Below are 16,190 nucleotides of genomic sequence, written 5' to 3' on the forward strand. Positions count from 1 at the left end.
GGAAATAGGAAGATGGGAGGCGGATGAGCAGTTTATATGCTACGCAGAAGATGGGATGGTGAGGGTGAATGGGGATTTGGAAGTCGAGGTGAATGAGAAGTGGACTCTTGAAGACGGTCAATTCGGGCTATACAGAGCTATTATGCTGTGCTCTCTTGAGCTATTTGTATGCCTGTTCGTCCTTCGCCTACGACTCTTGTCTGCTTCATTCGTCTTCCTTCCCAGTATGTATTCATGCGCCCTTCTGTACCAGCTCTGTGACTTGTTGTTCAATGGCCTTGTCGTCCAGACCCTTCAGTGACAGCTTCCGTTCCTTTCCGAAGTCTACCCCAGATTATTAGCATCGCTCTCGTATGTCCTTCTTGGGAGTGACGCACCGAATCGCGCATATACGGTAGGCTGGGTGTTGCTGGCTTCGCGGATCATGATGGGGATGGATGGGTTGGCCTTCTTCATGGCGGGGTAGCTTCGCATAAGGAAATTCCTGTCCAGTCGGTCAGCGCGGTTCGCTCTATCCTGCCTCTCCTGTCTATCCCGCTCTTGTGCAATGGTCTGCGCGTTGGGTTGCGCTCCTTCACTCGGTTGTCGCATACCTTGTCGCGGCGCTGTGCTCGCTGGTCTGGCAGAACAGGAACCTCAGCTCCTTGAGGCCGTTTGCGAATGCTTTTGACGCCATGGTAGGGACCGGTACTGGTGTGCGGGGGTATCAATCGGTGTCTGTCGTCACTGGGCCGGCAGCGACATTCAATGTTCGTCAAGCTGCCAGACGCACGCCTTACCCTTTTGGGCCTAAAGCAGTCGGAGCACCCCCATCGATAGTCCCGGATTTATCATCTCAGTGCTTGAGCCCGACATCGCGACGGCTCTCGCACACGACACTCGCCAAGGCCTCGACCTCGCTCTCGACGCCCCAATTGCTTCTCCCGCTCGAATCGCCGACCTCGAGAGTCCAGGACACAACTCGCGATCATGTCGTTCCGCCCCGGCTCCCGCATCTTCAGCTCCTTCCGACCCTTCTTCCAACGCGCAAATGCCCGCCGCCATGCGTCCACGGCGGGCGCTGAGCCCGCTGGCTTCCAGAAGTTCTGGAACAGCCCCATTGGTCCCAAGACAGTCCACTTCTGGTACGCCGCCTCGATACCACCTCTATGCCCACCCGCAATGCGCTGCCAGCTCCCCGCACTCTCCGAAGCGCATCCGCATCCGCAGCAGCAAACACCCACCTCCAAAACCCACCACACCCCGCCCAAGCCATCGCACAAATGCTAACACCCCAACAGGGCCCCAGTAATGAAATGGGGCATGGTCCTCGCCGGTGCCTCCGACTTCTCCCGCCCCGCCGAATCCCTCTCCTTCACCCAGAACTTCGCGCTCATGTGCACAGGCGCCATCTGGACGCGCTGGTGCTTCGTCATCCGCCCCAAGAACGTCGCTCTGGCTGGTGTCAACTTCCTCGTCTTCTGCGTCGGTGCCACACAGGTCGGTCGCATTTACATGTACAACAAGAGTCTAGAGAACACCGAGGGTCAGGCCAAGGGCGAGATGCTGGATGTTAAGCACACTGCTGAGAAGGCGGAGAAGAAGGCTGAGAAGGCTCTGAAGTAAATTTCGAATGGATGAGGATAGGGTTGAGAGGTTGGAAAGTGGATTCCCCGGCTGGAAAGCTAGGCTTCGGGTGCGGGCAGATGGGAGGGTTGAACGAGCTGGATGTATATCTACTACGGAATCATGTTGGAGCATATGCACCAGCGTGTTACTTGACAATTATTCCTTTGCTTTAAGTAGCAAACAAACAACGATCAGAATCCTTCGGCACTCGAAAGTTTCGCGTGTTCAGGTTTTTTTTTTCAGCTCTATGGTCTATCTTGCATGCTAACCATGACTCTCCACTGAGCGATAGACATGTCTGGTCAGGAGCATGCTCTTTCTCAGAGTCGACATCAGTAGTATCTAACGCGTTGTTGAAGTACAGTGTTTCCGACAGACCGAATGACACCAGCGCGCAAACGCACGTGTCCAGTCTAGAGCTGTTGTTGCATCCCGTCTTATCTCCTCCACTTGCGTACCTTGTTTTTCAGTCCAGCACCCACGTTACGCATAAACGTGTAGCAAGAAAATTCTCGCATGAGATCGCGGAGAGACTCCTCCTCCCCCAAAAGCATAGCCTCCCCATCCTCATTGCTATCATCGACACTGAACCGTTCGGGCTGTAGGAGACCAACCTCATCGCCCTCGATGATCGGAGATAGCGCGTCAGGGCTGGAGGATCTTCGCAACTCGACCTCTTCATCTGGTTCGCGTCCCCTCTCTTCGGCCGCCCCACTTTCCTCCACCACTTCTTCTTCTCTCTCCCACCCCTCAAGCGGCAGAAGAGCATGATGAAGATCAGCGCAGTGTTGCAGAATCACACCGTCAGGATCACGCGGCTCAATGATAGGAGATGGGTGTCTGAGAGATCCCCCATGTCTGGGTGGATCGCGTGCCCGTGCCTCGAGAAGGAAATTGAGACTGAAGGCCTGTTTGACCATAACCCTATGAGGTACTCTCTTAATAGCATGCGCGGTTATCACGGACGGATTAGGTGCCATGGGTTCCCTTCGGAAGCGGTTGGTGTGTCTTCGGTACTTCCTTGGGACATGTATGTGGGATAGTGGACGTGTGATGAAGGGTATCCGTCGAGGATTGCGGTCTGTGCTATGCGAGGCAAGGCTGACTGGAGGAGTTGCTGGCCGTTGTGCATCGTCTGCCTGGCCTGATTCGGAGTTGTATGGTGCCTCGTCATTGAGTGGGCCGACTACACTGTCGTCTCTGGATTCGGTCGTCAAAATCGAACGACTGCTGAAAGAACCCTCGTCACTCGTGACACTGTTTCTCGGCCTCAGGCTTTCGTCATCTGAATCATCGGATTCATTGCCATCCTCTATGTCGCTCAACACGCGTACGAGTTTGCGGCCTATCTTCAATCAGCCCGAATATGGCACGTCAAAGTCAAGTTAGACTAACCAAGAGGACGTGGAGGGGGAGGTTTCGCCGGTACGACCTCTGGTTCACTTTTCCAGACAAAGTTGTGTTTGCAAGTCCTACAAGTCTGAGAGGCGTGTCTGGAGAATAGGTATACTGTCGCTCCACAATTAGGACATATCCTACGGTCCATGTAGAATCTGCCACAGTGGTGCATGCGGCGAGCTCGTCGACTGGCTTTCCCAAACACGATTGGCATGTCGATTGACCTGTAGTCTGTATGCTATGTGTCTGGATAGGTAGGTGCACCTGCTGTGGATGTTTTTGCGGAGAAAAAGCAAAGCGCGAATACTTCAAGTGCTGCCTCTAATGACTGGATGCCGGTTGTAAGGATGAGATGAAATGACTGCTGCATCACATTAGAACAGTCCCGAATTAGGTCATGTTCTGCATACCTTTAATGACGTTATCGATAGGCCCCGATGCCAACGGATGATAGCGATAGTGCTGTAGCGATAGAGGCGACGAGTGATGAGCGGAAAGTTGTGGTGGGAGAGTATAGCAGATGCCACTTTGAAGGTCAGAGACCATCAGCATGGCATTTTGCACGTGCTCTGCCTCTCTGGAAGTCGCAATGGCGAGTGCTTTCTGTCGTGTCGGCGTGTTGGCATGTGTCCAAGGTAATCGCGTTCGAGCAGCGTGCAAAGCTCTCCAGGCACGCTCCCACCTTTTACTCAGTCATCCACCTCTTTCACATGCGCTCTGCCAGACTTCGGTTCGCCATATTCTGGTTCTGCGATGACCCATAGACCCCTAACGAACCACTCACGACTCCAGTAACAAAGGTCATTCCTCAACAACAACGGGCTTGTTGAATGATAAATACCGCAAATATCTGAGGGGTCTTGCTATTTCTCCTCGCTTTCCAGGTTTCTGCGTCAGGTGAATGCCTTGCAACACCCAGCACAGCATTCGCCACAGCAGTCTCCGCAATTATTACACGCATCGCCCAAACAACCTGACATACTCGCAAAACACGCAATGATTGATTCGATGCACCATGGGCCTGCCAGCGTGCAATCGAGCCGCTGGATGCATCGTGTGCAGCAATCTTTTGGCTCGTCATGCGCGGGTGTGAACTCCTCTGTCTCTGGGTTCATCGGGGCGTAATTCATCTTGGATGCGGGGAGAGAGTGGCGACTGCTGGATGATTTTGGTGGTAGAGGGTCGGTGCTGAACGAAGGAGGAAGGAAGGATGATGTAAGAAGAGACCAGGTGAGCTTGTAAGTCAGGGTCAATGATGTATTCTGTTGAGAGCAGAAACAAAGTAAGATGGTGATAATTGACACGTCGTGAACACAAAATTGAACGCGATAAGAGCCTTGGTGAGCGGTGTTCGAAGTTTTTGATTTTCGACCCGCGAAGTTCAAACGCGCTTCGCGTGAGATCAGGCACGCCAGGCCACCCACAGACACACAGCCCGCCCCCTCGGCTAGCAGCACGTGGCTGTGAGCGCCGCCGATCTTGCAATCGAACTCAGGGTAGGAAAACACAGCCTCTGCAATCGCACCGTTATCATCGAAATACGGGACATGCGGTCTAGGACTGAATGCGGTGGCTGATTGCGAACACGCGCAGAAAGTGGGTACACGTTATTTTCGTCACACGCGATTCTCAAACAAGTAAAGGACGTGGCAACGGATCTTTTGACATGGGCAATGGAGAGTAACAGTAGTATTCATTCACAATGTGGGTATCTTGTATGCGCGCCCGCAATAATGGCCTGTAGCAAAACTAAACTCCCAACTCCCTGCCCAGAGGGCAATGTGACAATTTGAGAAATGTAGCAAAAACTCCAGTGCTGGCGTCAGTGACCAGGTAGTCACGCGGCAGCCTATACTCTGATCACAATGTGGATGCCTAGACCTCTGGCCTCGCGAATGGAGCAACCCAAACAAGTCCTTCCTACGCGACTCACGATCGCATGAAGGCCCTTTTCCGCACACCAGGCTCGTGCGAGCAACTGAAGATCAGACGAAGCCCTGGCATCTAGCACCAACACAGCCTTCTTGCTATTCTTGATTGTCTCCGCTGTGTTGCTGTCGTTGCTCCGCGACAGATCAAGTAGGCGCTCCGTAGACTTGGACGTGTGCAGCTCGAACGGCAGTAGGAAGTCAGGATCCAGAACATCGGTGACTGGCACGATCTTGTACGAGTACGACTGGTGTAAAGGATGCGCGTTCATGGGCTTGATGCTAGTCGCAAGCGCCTCGACTTCTGGTCCCGCAGATGCTTCGTACATCCGCTTTGGCGCAATATCTGCGGCGTCCGGGGGATGCGATAGCAGCGGCTCAAAGCCGTGGCTGTTGCGGCGTGACAGAGTTACGCTGTGTTTTGAAGAAGATCTCGAGATGGTCCCGGTACCAGAGCGCCTCAAAACCTTGGGCCGATGCGTGAACGAAGGAGGCGCAGACGCAGCTGTGGTGCAAGGGAAAGAAGTGACAAATTGAACATCGTATGTCAACGTGATGGTGTGGCTCACTGCATCTCCTCTGGAGACGAACGTCATTGATGGGGCATGGATGTCACTTTCGGTTGGCGGTCCTGTCAAGCTGTCACCGTCGATGAGGTCCGTGTTGATTGGCACCAGTTCCCACTGCGAGAAGACCAAGGGGGGAGTCGGGTACGAATCAGGATCCTGAGGAAGGACAAAATCCTCGGACCTCAATGAAGCTAGAGAATCGACTGGCGCGATAGCTGACTCTTCGGCGACTGTGTCAGAACCGTCTCTTGGTCGTAACCGGTTCTCGTGCGGAAGCAATTCGCTGTGAATCGAGTACCAACGGTCTGCAGGGCTGTCGGGCAGCTTTGGACATGAGATCCAGCCCATAGACTCTGTAGAGCCTTTGGCACACGCCAGAATACGCCCAACAACAGAAGCTTTGCTCCAAAAGGTTCTGTCGCCAAAGGTGAATCCGCCGTACAAGTTTGCTGATTCTCCCAGGTTGGCAATAGCGTTGCTGTCGTTCTCAAGCAAGGTCGACACGAGGAAGTGTGAGATGGCTTCTCCGGGGAGCACAAGACCGGTCAGATAAGACCGACTCAGCCACCCTCCGATATTGTAGCTGGACGTGGCATCGTTTTCCGAGATGATCGATACGGGAGAAAGTGGCATGCGTAAGGCACGAGAGTTGTTGCGATTCAGAGCAGGCTTCCCAATATGGCCGAAGTAGCTGTCCAGTTGTTGACCGGAAGCGAGGGGTGTTTGCAGTGGCGTGCCGTATACACTGATGCCGGAAGGGGTGGCCATGTCGAGCAACCTGCCGCTGGGCGATGCTGGGGTGGGTTCCTCGATCTTGTCTTGCTCTCCAAGCTTCCGAGCTAAGTCAGCCGAGACCGTGTCAAGGCTAGGCCATTGTAGCGTCTTCGCAAAGTGGAGAAGCCCAGACAGTTGTCTGGCTTGATGCTGCGGAAGTACGATGAGGTCCGACTGCGGTATCTGGGCGTGAGCGCCTTGGCTTAGTAATGACAGTAGTCCACGCAGTTTGGGTTTGGGTGAAACTGGCGCATCGCTGCCTCTCATGATGACGACGTTGTCGAGAAATCTTCGTGCGAGCACCAAATCCCAGTCGACCTTCCTCGTCTTGATTTTGACGAATCCTTCAATATCTTTTGCGTCGATTCGAAGTCGGATCTCGGCGTCGGTGGCATCGGCATTCGTGAAGGCATCCAGCCGAAGCAGTAACTCGCAGGCCAAGGTGATCTGCAGTAAAAGTATCTCCCGCTCTGTCCACAAAGGGTGATGGTCATTTTCGGAGGCTGGCTCGGGTTCACTCCACAGTATCTGGCCGAGCCTTATCCTCCATTCAACAAGGCTGAAGTCGTACCAGACACCCTTCAATCCCAATACCCTGAGTAGGGCCACGATTTGTGTCTGTAAGCCTGTAGGGTCTGCGGTAGAGTCGTCGTAGCCCGGTGGGGTAAGGAACTTGGTGAATAGGTTCGCGTAGAGATCTCCAGAGCTTTGGTTGTTGAGTATTGTCATGGGCTCGGGGCTGTCTTGGAATGCCTCGTACATGTCCTGGAACTCGGCCAAGCGGTCGTATATCAAGTTCAAGTCCACCGGACGGATACCCAGTCGCTCGGGAGTTGCCTGCATGACGTCCTTATTCCTGACCGACTCAGCAGAGTCTTGACTTGACTGAGACTGGTCCAGCTCACTGGCCAGCGTGTCAGACCTTGGCAACTCGAGGAAATGCGAGAAGCCAACAGTCCCTGGTTCGATACCTTGGGCACTGACCATGCTCGGCATCTCCACCACGTCCACCTGATATCCATTGTACTGTTTCGAAGTCTCGGGTAGCTGTCGGGTCTTGGACGGATGTTCGTCTAGGGTCGCGGCCGAGAAGGCGGGTTCGGCAAGTGGAAGTGTATCGGATGCTTCCTTGAGCACAGCATCGGCGTTCCAAGGATGAGTGACGGTTGGTACGTAGCGACTGCCTGTCTTTGTGATGCCGAACTGCGGGGCCCCAGCGAAGAGCGTACGCAGCTGGCCCTCACCAAGAGTTTCCAACTTGTCCTCCCTGGTTTCTTGCGGTGGTGTAGGTACGCGATCTTGCTCCAGCTCTTCTACGGGTGCCATGCTCTCATGATCGACTGCGGCACTCGGTTCCTCTTGGGGTATCGCATCGAGTGTTTGTGGAGGGGCTGAGAGCGGGGCAGTGTTATCGTGCTTGGGCGGTGCCTTTGTTGGGAAGTTTGCTATCAGCTTCTTGATCATGATGCGAGTATCGTGACGATAAGACCAAAGAGAAGGAGCAGGTGACATACAGGTACAGCGACTTCACCCTGGCGCTGTGTTTGCTTATGCTTGAAGGACCTAAAGAACTTGAGGACGCGCTGTCTCTTGCTGTCCCTCCGGAGCAGCTTTCCGGCATTCTCGTCAACCATGTCGTGATGCAGTCGTCGCAGCATCGTGGCGGCCTGCAGCAGGCAGGCGAGGCATACCGGCGGCGGACATTATAAGGGGATAAGGGGACGTCAACAAAGCTCAGCAGGCTGGGCGCGACACAGGCTGCACACATGCACGTCAAACATGGCAGCCATCCCTGCACTGACAGGCGCGCACGTCTCGATGGTTGGTGCGAGGCCGCTGCCGGTCCCTGTCCCGCACATCAGCCAGGGCGATCAGACGAATCCACGGATGACGTTCAGCCTATCGCCCCGCTTAAGTGGCCCTGCATCACCTGCACCTCTCACGCCAGACACTCACATTCCTGTTAGCAGCGCGCCACTGCGCCTACACGGCGCGCATACATCAATCAAACACTCACAGCCCGTTTGCCCTATACACGCCATCGTCTAAAGGCCGTTGCCTATGACGCTATATCGGTCCGCTCGCCTCCAGGTTCCAAGTCCTGCTCAACGGGCCCGTGCCAAGCTTCTAGAACGTGGACCCGGGTCGGTCATTTCCGCGTCTCTAATCTTATCGCCTCCACGAGCGACTGCATTGTATACGACGAGGCTCTCTATCTACAACTGCAGTATCATAGAAGAGCTCTCTAGCCTTGGTTTGGGTTTCGTTGGTGGACCAGCAAGACAGAGTTACAGTCGCAGAATTCCAGTAGCAATTGCTAGGCACCGTTCATGCCTCATCGGGCACGATTCACCCCAATGTTTCATAACGATCGATGTTGAACTGGGCCAATGGGAGATTGAATGGACCATATACTTACAAGACTTGTCGTACGACTTAGCCTTGTGGATACATAGTGTGCAAGGTATAGTTCTTGGTTCTTCTTTTATGCGAATAGTGCATTGTTGTTCTGTGACAACTTCCAAGGTTCAATAATGTTGTGCAAACAGTCTTCAGTATACAGCTGGTGGTTACTACAAACTCTGGCCTCTGCGACTTTCATGAGTTATTGAGACTGTCGTACCGTCGGCAATGGCCTCCATGCGTGGACCCCGCATGTCGTGGTGTCACACAGCAGCACCTCCGCATTCACCTATCCCACGCTAGTGCAAACAATGATTTCTATCACGCAGCAACACAGAGAACACTGTGCGCGACCCCACGAACACAAACCAAATCACAATCTCCGACAAGATGGGATTGCTTGAAGACGCGCGAAGACTCGCCAACACCTACGGACCAGAGGCGGCGCGACATGTAGCATCTGCTGCAGACAAGGCATGGGCACACGGTAGCGCTTTCGGCCAAGAGGTAGCAAAGCGTGCTGGCCCAGTCGCCTCAGACGCCAAAACCCATCTAGCGAAGCTCAGTAAAGAGGCCGGCAAGCACGCTGCCCCCATTGCCGGAAGTGCTTCAAAGCATGCTATGATACTCGCCCGATCCGCCTACAATAGCGGTAAACAGGGTCTACACGCCCTACCTCAACTCCCAGACGGATACATCAACAAGGAATACGACTGGAAGTTCATCGGACAGTTTGGAGAGGACATGGCGAACCATCTTGGTACTACAGCGGGCGACTTCTGGGACAAGCTAAGCAGCGGCGACATCATGCACGACATTGGCCAGTCTGCTCTTCCGAAGATTGAGTTCACCAAGGAAGATCTCTCGGGGTTCAGCGAGAGGCTCAAAGCATGGATTCTCGCCAACCCCAAAAAGTTCTCCACGTTGCTGGCATGTATCGCTTCAGGCCCCATCGCTCTTGCTGTCACACCAGCCACGCTGGGCCTTATCGGATTCACACCCATCGGTATCGCTGCCGGTACGTATCAACCACCCATTGTGTCTCCAGATTGATTTCTGACACATCAAACAGGCTCCATGGCTTCTGCATTCCAGGCAGGCGTCGCTCCAATTGCTGCAGGGAGCGCGTTCGCCATCCTCACTAGTGCTGGGATGGGAGGCTATGGACTGGCGATCGTCCAGGCGATTGCTGTAGGCTCAAGTGTGACAGGAACTTGCGGTGTCGCAGCCAGCGCATTCATGGAAGCTGTCAAGGAAGACCAACAGTCTAGGAAATCGAAGGTGGAGTAAAGACAACGTTCGAGGAGACAGAGCATCAAGGACCGGATGATAGAAAGAAGATATGGTCCGTATGAGCATTCATTACTTCCCCGATGATATGTACCTGGCCCGATGGCCACATCGTAATCAGCTAGACCAACAATTCGAAAGAGCTTCAGAGCGGAATTAGCGATACATCGACGACTGCGCTTTGTTCGCCCCATCCAACTCCACATCAGCTCTGCTCCCGTCGTGAAGCTCGTACACCTGTCTCAAAGTTAGCTCAACACCCCTCTCCACATTAGCATGTCAACATACCGGTTCCTGATGCGGCATCTCAACCACGTTGTACCCCTTACTCATCTCCTGCTTCTGTCTCTCTTCTGCAATCTCGCTTTCGATCGCACGAGTCTTCTGCTTCGACTTCCGTCTTCGCAGTAAAATGGTCACTGCAATACCCAGCAGAGCCCCGACTCCAGCGCCAACACCAACGCCGATACCAACGTTGCGTCCCGTGTTCGATTTCCCCTCATCCTTTTGCTCTTCATTTTGGCCGGAAAGGTTCGCTGCGTCGGACGATGGCGTGGGTTCCTCACCCGTTCCCGTCCCCGTCGCTACCGGTGCCGCACTCCTAGTTGTCGAACTCCCGATCGAAGAAGCTGTGCCCACACGTGAGGAAGCCGGCCCAGCACTTGGCGATGCCAGCGCCGCACTGGCAGAAGCTACTTGCTCGCCTCCAAGTTCCTGGGGGATCCTGATTCTCTGGAACACCAGCGCATCAGCGGAAGCCGAACAGCACGCGTTGCTGTCTCCACAACACCAGTACTCTGATTTGGCTGTTCCGTCGCAAGGCGTCAATTGTGAGACGGAGTCTGCTAGATTCTAGTCGCTTGTTAGCTCTCTGAAACTTATGCACCCAGCCACATGCATAGCCACAAACGAGGAAAAGCAACATACCCCGTCTCTGCAGACATCCAAGCAACCCTCCCAATTCGCATTTGCACAGTAAACGCGATAGAAATGTGTCCATGGCTCTGCTTCTTGTCCAGGTGCGCTGCTGAAGCCTCTGTTCTGACACAGCCCGTTCGGCATGCATTCATCCGCCGTAGGGCCGTTTATAACATCGCCGCCCGGTGGGTTCGGCCATTGCGTTTGGCAGCATGTGTTGTAGAGCGGGGAGCCAGATATGGAAGAACAGCGCGAAGTTCCTTCGTCCTGGTGCGCGGTACCGTTGGGGAGGAAGCAGGTGGGCGTGCTGGACGGGAGCGACGCTAGGAGGAGGAGAAATGTTGCAGATATCGGCGCTTGCGACAACATGCCGGGCATCGAGTATGCGGACTGTACTCCGCAAAGGTTGCTTTTCGTCGCTGTCGACAGCTGAAAGTTAAGGTGGAGAGAAGCGGGAAGAGAAGAGTCTGAGGAGCGATCTGAGCGGAAATACACGAACGAAGCTCCCACTTCTTTCCTTGCACTGCCTGATCGTGATGCGAATAAGGCAAACCATCGAGCTAGGGTCATCCCGAATTAGCGTTGGGGTCGAGGGGCCGCGAGATTAAAATTGGATACCGTCCCGTCCCCTTTCGGGTAATTTCCACAGCTCATCAGCGGCTTCAACCGTTGAATTCCGTTAGATGATAATGTCAAAGTGGGTTGTGGTCGCCGACCGTTACGGCGAGGTAAAAATATACATTGAACGACTGTAGACTGTTGATGATAAGAAGCATGAACGAAAGGATGGGGTATCTTGCACGCGCTGTAACGAAAGACAAAATCGCAACGCCTACCACAAAAGGAAATTATGTGTCTCGAGCGAAATCCTTCCGACTGCAAACACCAGCTCATGTCTGCCGACTAAGCAGCAGTTCCACCGCTCGGTCGACCCTCAATCCGTCTCCTAGATCGGTTAACCTTAGCGCCTCTCGGGCCTGCTCGGCTGTGAATCCCATCTCGACAATCCGCCATATGGCCTTATCGGCTGTGTTCTCATGACTCCGCGATCCATAGATATGGTGTTGTTGTTCGTGCTGTTGAAGGGCTCCACTTCTGGGTGTGGAGCTTCCGGTAGATGACTGGCTACTACTCTGACGCATGTGGCGGCCACGGTAAGGTATTGACATGGGATGGGGGCGGAATGCGGGGTGAGGCGGCCCGGGTGGTTCGGACAGAGGATGGTGTAATGGATCTTCGAGGATAGAAGGCATAGATGTACCTGTACTGTAGCGATGCCAATCACGGCTGTTTGTCACCGTGGAAGCGGACGGTGTCGGCAGAAGCGGCTGAGCGAACATGCGGCGGGGTGGAGAGCTTGCGCTTGATACGCTGCCCATGGTGTATAGATCCCGGTTGCTCTGGACTGTCGTGACCGAGGGAGATGGTAGAAGGGGCTGAGCAACCGTTCGACGTGGCGGTGAGGGTGTTCGTTCCCTGATAGGTGCTAGGATCGAAGCGATGCTATTTCGATCATAGTTACTAGGAACTGTGGAGGGGGGCGGTGATGGGAGTAGAGGCTGAGCCACAGTTCGCCGAGGCGGCGAAGCCGTTCTGCTAGATGTCGACCTCGATCTAGGAAGAGGCACAGATGTCGATATGTCCTCTGCAGAAGATGATCTCAGTGCTGGGACATGAGTGATGATGTCCTTTCCCGGGCCTTGTGGTGGTAGAGGAGGGCGTGTCAAGCTTCGGAGCACTGTATCCCAGTCTGACATGGGTCTTTCTTGAGACATGAGAACCATTGGTCGTTGCTCACCATTCTTTTTGCGATCCTTGAGTTCGTCAATATGTTTCTGGATCCGAATCTTGGACTGTTGGCGCTGCACGTCGCGGATTGAGATCTTAGCATATGTATGCGCAATCTTGTCTTCGTAGACGCGTCGGGCTGCTTCTTTGAGGAAGTATTGTCGTGTACCGTCAAGCACAGGAGGCTTCCAGTTGACCCATCCGTTCTCCGCCGCAATAACGAAGGCTTTGGGATCCGAGGGGTGAAACGGGCCGGTGAGCTTGAGAACAGTGTCAAGGCCAAAGGTGAGGAGGTGGTAGATCCATTCGTCTGGTCTGGTTAGTAAGATGCAGAATCATGCAGCGGATAGACGAACCAAGCATCATCTCCTCGCCGTCAATATCGCCACCCCGAATGTCGGTGTTGTCGTAGATGCCAGCTTGTCGGGCTTGAACAGTGCGCCCTTCGAAGTTTTGTAGCAGGACTGAAAGACAGGTCCATAGTTCCATCATGTCGAAGAGCTGCTCGGCGGTAAGGCCGCCTTCGTTCCCTTGCCCGAAACACTCAGGCGCACCGACCAATGTGTCGCTCATGAGGTCTGTGCTCATCATGCTGAAGGTACAGGTCGCTTGATGGACTAGCATACCACCATTGAGCCAGTCCATCTGCGCAACAAGATCCTCTTCACGCCCTTTTCCCGAGCCAAATAGCTTACAAAATGTCCATATGCGCCATAATGCATCGTCGACCCTAGCAGACTCGGCTGGGCAGGCGCTCATGAGCGCAGCTGATATTTCCGGTCGTACGAAGGACTGGCATTTCTCCATAATCTCCAACTTGATTGTGCGGACGACCTGAATATCTCGCTTCTGGAGCTTGAGATACGACGTGGGGGTGTATTCCTCTGCAGGTCGTGTCGTCTCAAAGTCTGCTGCAAGTAGAAGTTCGTGTCCAGGGAAGGCGATCTCTCTGAACTCCCAGGCTGGCGGTGACATCTTCCGCAAGGTAGATTTGATGAGATCGAGTTCATGTCGTTTAAACACACGATAGAAGCCTCTGTTGATAGAGGCCGCGGAGAATAGATCGTTGAAGTGATCTAGATGCTGGAAGATGTTGAGTATGACCTTCTCAGCTCCATCAGACGTAATCGGCGGTTTGGTAATCTTGGTAGAAACGGCTTGCGGAGAAAACACCAGATCCACACTGGAACGCTTGTATTGCGGAATCATAAGTGTCAATGTTCTGCTCGTTCGAAACGACTTCCGCTTCAGCTGTGAAGCGATATGGTCTCGCGGTAGACGGTTGGCTTCAACAGTCGTCCTGGCTGCCAATCGCCGCCTGCTGGATTTACGAGGGACAGCCGGAGGAGGATTATCAGGTAGCACGACATTAGCGAAATCTCTTCGGGGCTGGCCTGTAGTATCAATAAGCTTCCCGTCTTCAGCTGACGCCTGACGCATGCCTGTCCAGGAAGGGTTGCATTCTGCAAGGGGCGTCCCAGCCTGGGCAAGCATGCGAGGATCGCCGTTGCTGCCAAACGAAGAAGCCAGTTGAGCGTGCAGGTCGAACTCAGCCTCGCTCAACGTAGGGCTAGACGCACGTGGAGGAATTGGAAACGCTTCAGATCCAGAGGCTTTCGCCTCGTTGATCCTGCCCATACTTGCATCCGCGGCTAAGTTCTGCCGCGGACCGCTCCGCTTTGAGGACCTTCGGTTCAATCGTGGCTTGCGCTGAGCTACATGAAGAGCACAAGTTGGTTGGAAGGGGAGATTCTCATCGCTAGAGGACGGGTGGACGTATGTTCGGGGCGCTATCGACGGCGGTGCATGGGATTGGCTACCGTTGAAAGATAGGGTGAGCTCAGAGCGAGCGTGTAGAGTACCTCTAGGCGCCAGGGTCTGGCCACTCGGAAGATGCGCTGGAGGTTGGCAGGTGCTGCCTTGTGTCGGAGATTTATCGACTTCCACGCTAGTCTCTGAAGAGTGGTTGCTGTGCAGTGACGAAGCATCGCTATCTTGCGACTCATTACAGGAACTGTTTGACTCGAAGCTACTCTTGAGTTGATTCGGTGTGTGTCGCGTGTCTACGGGGGCACTTTTGCTGACTGTGGGCTGTGTTTGCGGATGCGCGAGTGGAGATACAATGGAATCTCGCATTCGATGGTGGCTTGCTGACGGAGGCGAGACCTCGTGGTGGCTTCCGAGATCGAAAGGGCTCGTTTCGAGAAATGGAAGAGCGGGCAGTGGCTTTCCACAAGGGATTACCACTTGTATCTTAGGCTTCGCAGCCGGATGTCTGGCCCCGCTCGGAATGTTCTTCTTGTGCTTAGCGAGCGTTTTGCGACTCTTCTTTCGCCATTGGATTTTGCCGTGCTTATACGTGCCGATGGTGCCTGCAAGCGATGCGTGGCTTGATGCCGACAGTCCAACTGCAGCATTACTGGCTCCCGTTGCAACCGCTACCGAAGCAATGCTCTTCCGTCTCCTACCCCAGATAGATGTTGATCTTGAAGGCAACGGTACGGTCAAACCTGCTGACGACGGTCGGTTGCCGTCATTGCCGTCCCTGCGACCCTGGGTCTCTGTGTTGTGATTGTGAAAGGGGAGAGCCGCATCGTCTTTAGTATTCTCTGGAACTGCGCGTAAGGTGGTAGCTGACTTTTTCGGTTTTAGCTTAAGTAACGCTGACATCCTTCTCTTCAATGCGCCAGGTGAGGCTGATCATTCAGAGCAACGTGTCAACATGGGCAGTCGGTCTTGAGCAGGTCGATTAATGACGTATTAGGCTGCAGAAAATATACGAGTAGCTGTCTGGAGTCGCTGAGGATGAGTAGTTGGATAAGGGATCTCCCATCGGAGCCGCGACTTGGGCATGGTGCAGGGCAGGGACTGTATATCGTCCGAAGCCAAGATAAACATAACCTAAGGCGCTGCTAGACACCAGCAAGCTCCATGAATAGCCCGGCCGTGGCGTTCCGCACAGAAGATGCATGCAGCGCCCGGCGAAAGCTGAGCTGAGTGAGATGAGATGGAGGCCAACTCCGAGTGGGCGGACAGGATAGCATGGGTAGGCAGGCGGGCGGAAACCCAATGACGCACGCCCCCGGGACATACACGGCTCCTCATTGCGCAATAAACGTTATCACAAGGATGCATTGTAGTGAGGCAGAGCAATGGGGAGCAATCAGAGACATCCAAGGTTGTTGTGTTTTGGCGCTGGGGCCGTGCTATTTGCGGCGCGACTGCTTGCTCAGCCCTTGTGCCGCACTAATTTGGGGCCATTGTGCCGGACACGACGTCCGCCTCGAACTACTCCAAGCACTGCGCCTTACTGAGGCACACCTCATCTATGTCTAAACCCCACGGCACCGTGCATCGAGTTCCATCTCGTTTCAGCTTCTCGACCCCAACATCACTGATCATTTGCATCTGCCTGGTCCTTGGACTAGCGGTGATCCAAGGTTCGCTCTAGCTGTGACCATGACGTCGCTGACGTCGCACTGCAAGGAGCTGTGCTGGCCTTACTGGGGTGAGG

General features: G+C 54.2%; 5 protein-coding genes across 5 annotated transcripts; 2 read left to right on the forward strand and 3 right to left on the reverse strand.

The window, feature by feature from the left end:
- Positions 1-232: 232 nt before the first annotated feature.
- Positions 233-456, reverse strand: J4E93_006046 (uncharacterized protein; the record flags this gene model as incomplete). The annotated part of the gene is made up of 2 exons (XM_049343964.1): positions 233-324; positions 378-456. 2 exons carry the CDS (start codon positions 454-456, stop codon positions 233-235), a joined length of 171 nt encoding a protein of 56 aa, XP_049199197.1.
- A 513-nt stretch (positions 457-969) lies between these two features.
- Positions 970-1,605, forward strand: J4E93_006047 (uncharacterized protein; the record flags this gene model as incomplete). Its single annotated transcript, XM_049343965.1, has 2 exons — positions 970-1,124; positions 1,281-1,605. The coding sequence occupies 2 exons, from the start codon at positions 970-972 to the stop codon at positions 1,603-1,605; spliced, it is 480 nt and encodes a 159-aa protein (XP_049199198.1).
- A 3,250-nt stretch (positions 1,606-4,855) lies between these two features.
- Positions 4,856-7,911, reverse strand: J4E93_006048 (uncharacterized protein; the record flags this gene model as incomplete). The annotated part of the gene is made up of 2 exons (XM_049343966.1): positions 4,856-7,705; positions 7,792-7,911. 2 exons carry the CDS (start codon positions 7,909-7,911, stop codon positions 4,856-4,858), a joined length of 2,970 nt encoding a protein of 989 aa, XP_049199199.1.
- Positions 7,912-8,917: 1,006 nt separating this feature from the next.
- J4E93_006049 (uncharacterized protein) lies at positions 8,918-9,733 on the forward strand (the record flags this gene model as incomplete). Its single annotated transcript, XM_049343967.1, has 2 exons — positions 8,918-8,921; positions 9,018-9,733. The coding sequence occupies 2 exons, from the start codon at positions 8,918-8,920 to the stop codon at positions 9,731-9,733; spliced, it is 720 nt and encodes a 239-aa protein (XP_049199200.1).
- A 3,216-nt stretch (positions 9,734-12,949) lies between these two features.
- On the reverse strand, positions 12,950-14,116 carry J4E93_006050 (uncharacterized protein; the record flags this gene model as incomplete). The annotated part of the gene is made up of 2 exons (XM_049343968.1): positions 12,950-14,070; positions 14,113-14,116. 2 exons carry the CDS (start codon positions 14,114-14,116, stop codon positions 12,950-12,952), a joined length of 1,125 nt encoding a protein of 374 aa, XP_049199201.1.
- Between the last annotated feature and the right edge of the window lie 2,074 nt (positions 14,117-16,190).

The sequence above is a fragment of the Alternaria ventricosa genome, assembly GCF_023758065.1.
Source record: "Alternaria ventricosa strain BMP 2768 chromosome Unknown scaffold_9, whole genome shotgun sequence".
NCBI lineage: Eukaryota > Fungi > Ascomycota > Dothideomycetes > Pleosporales > Pleosporaceae > Alternaria > Alternaria ventricosa.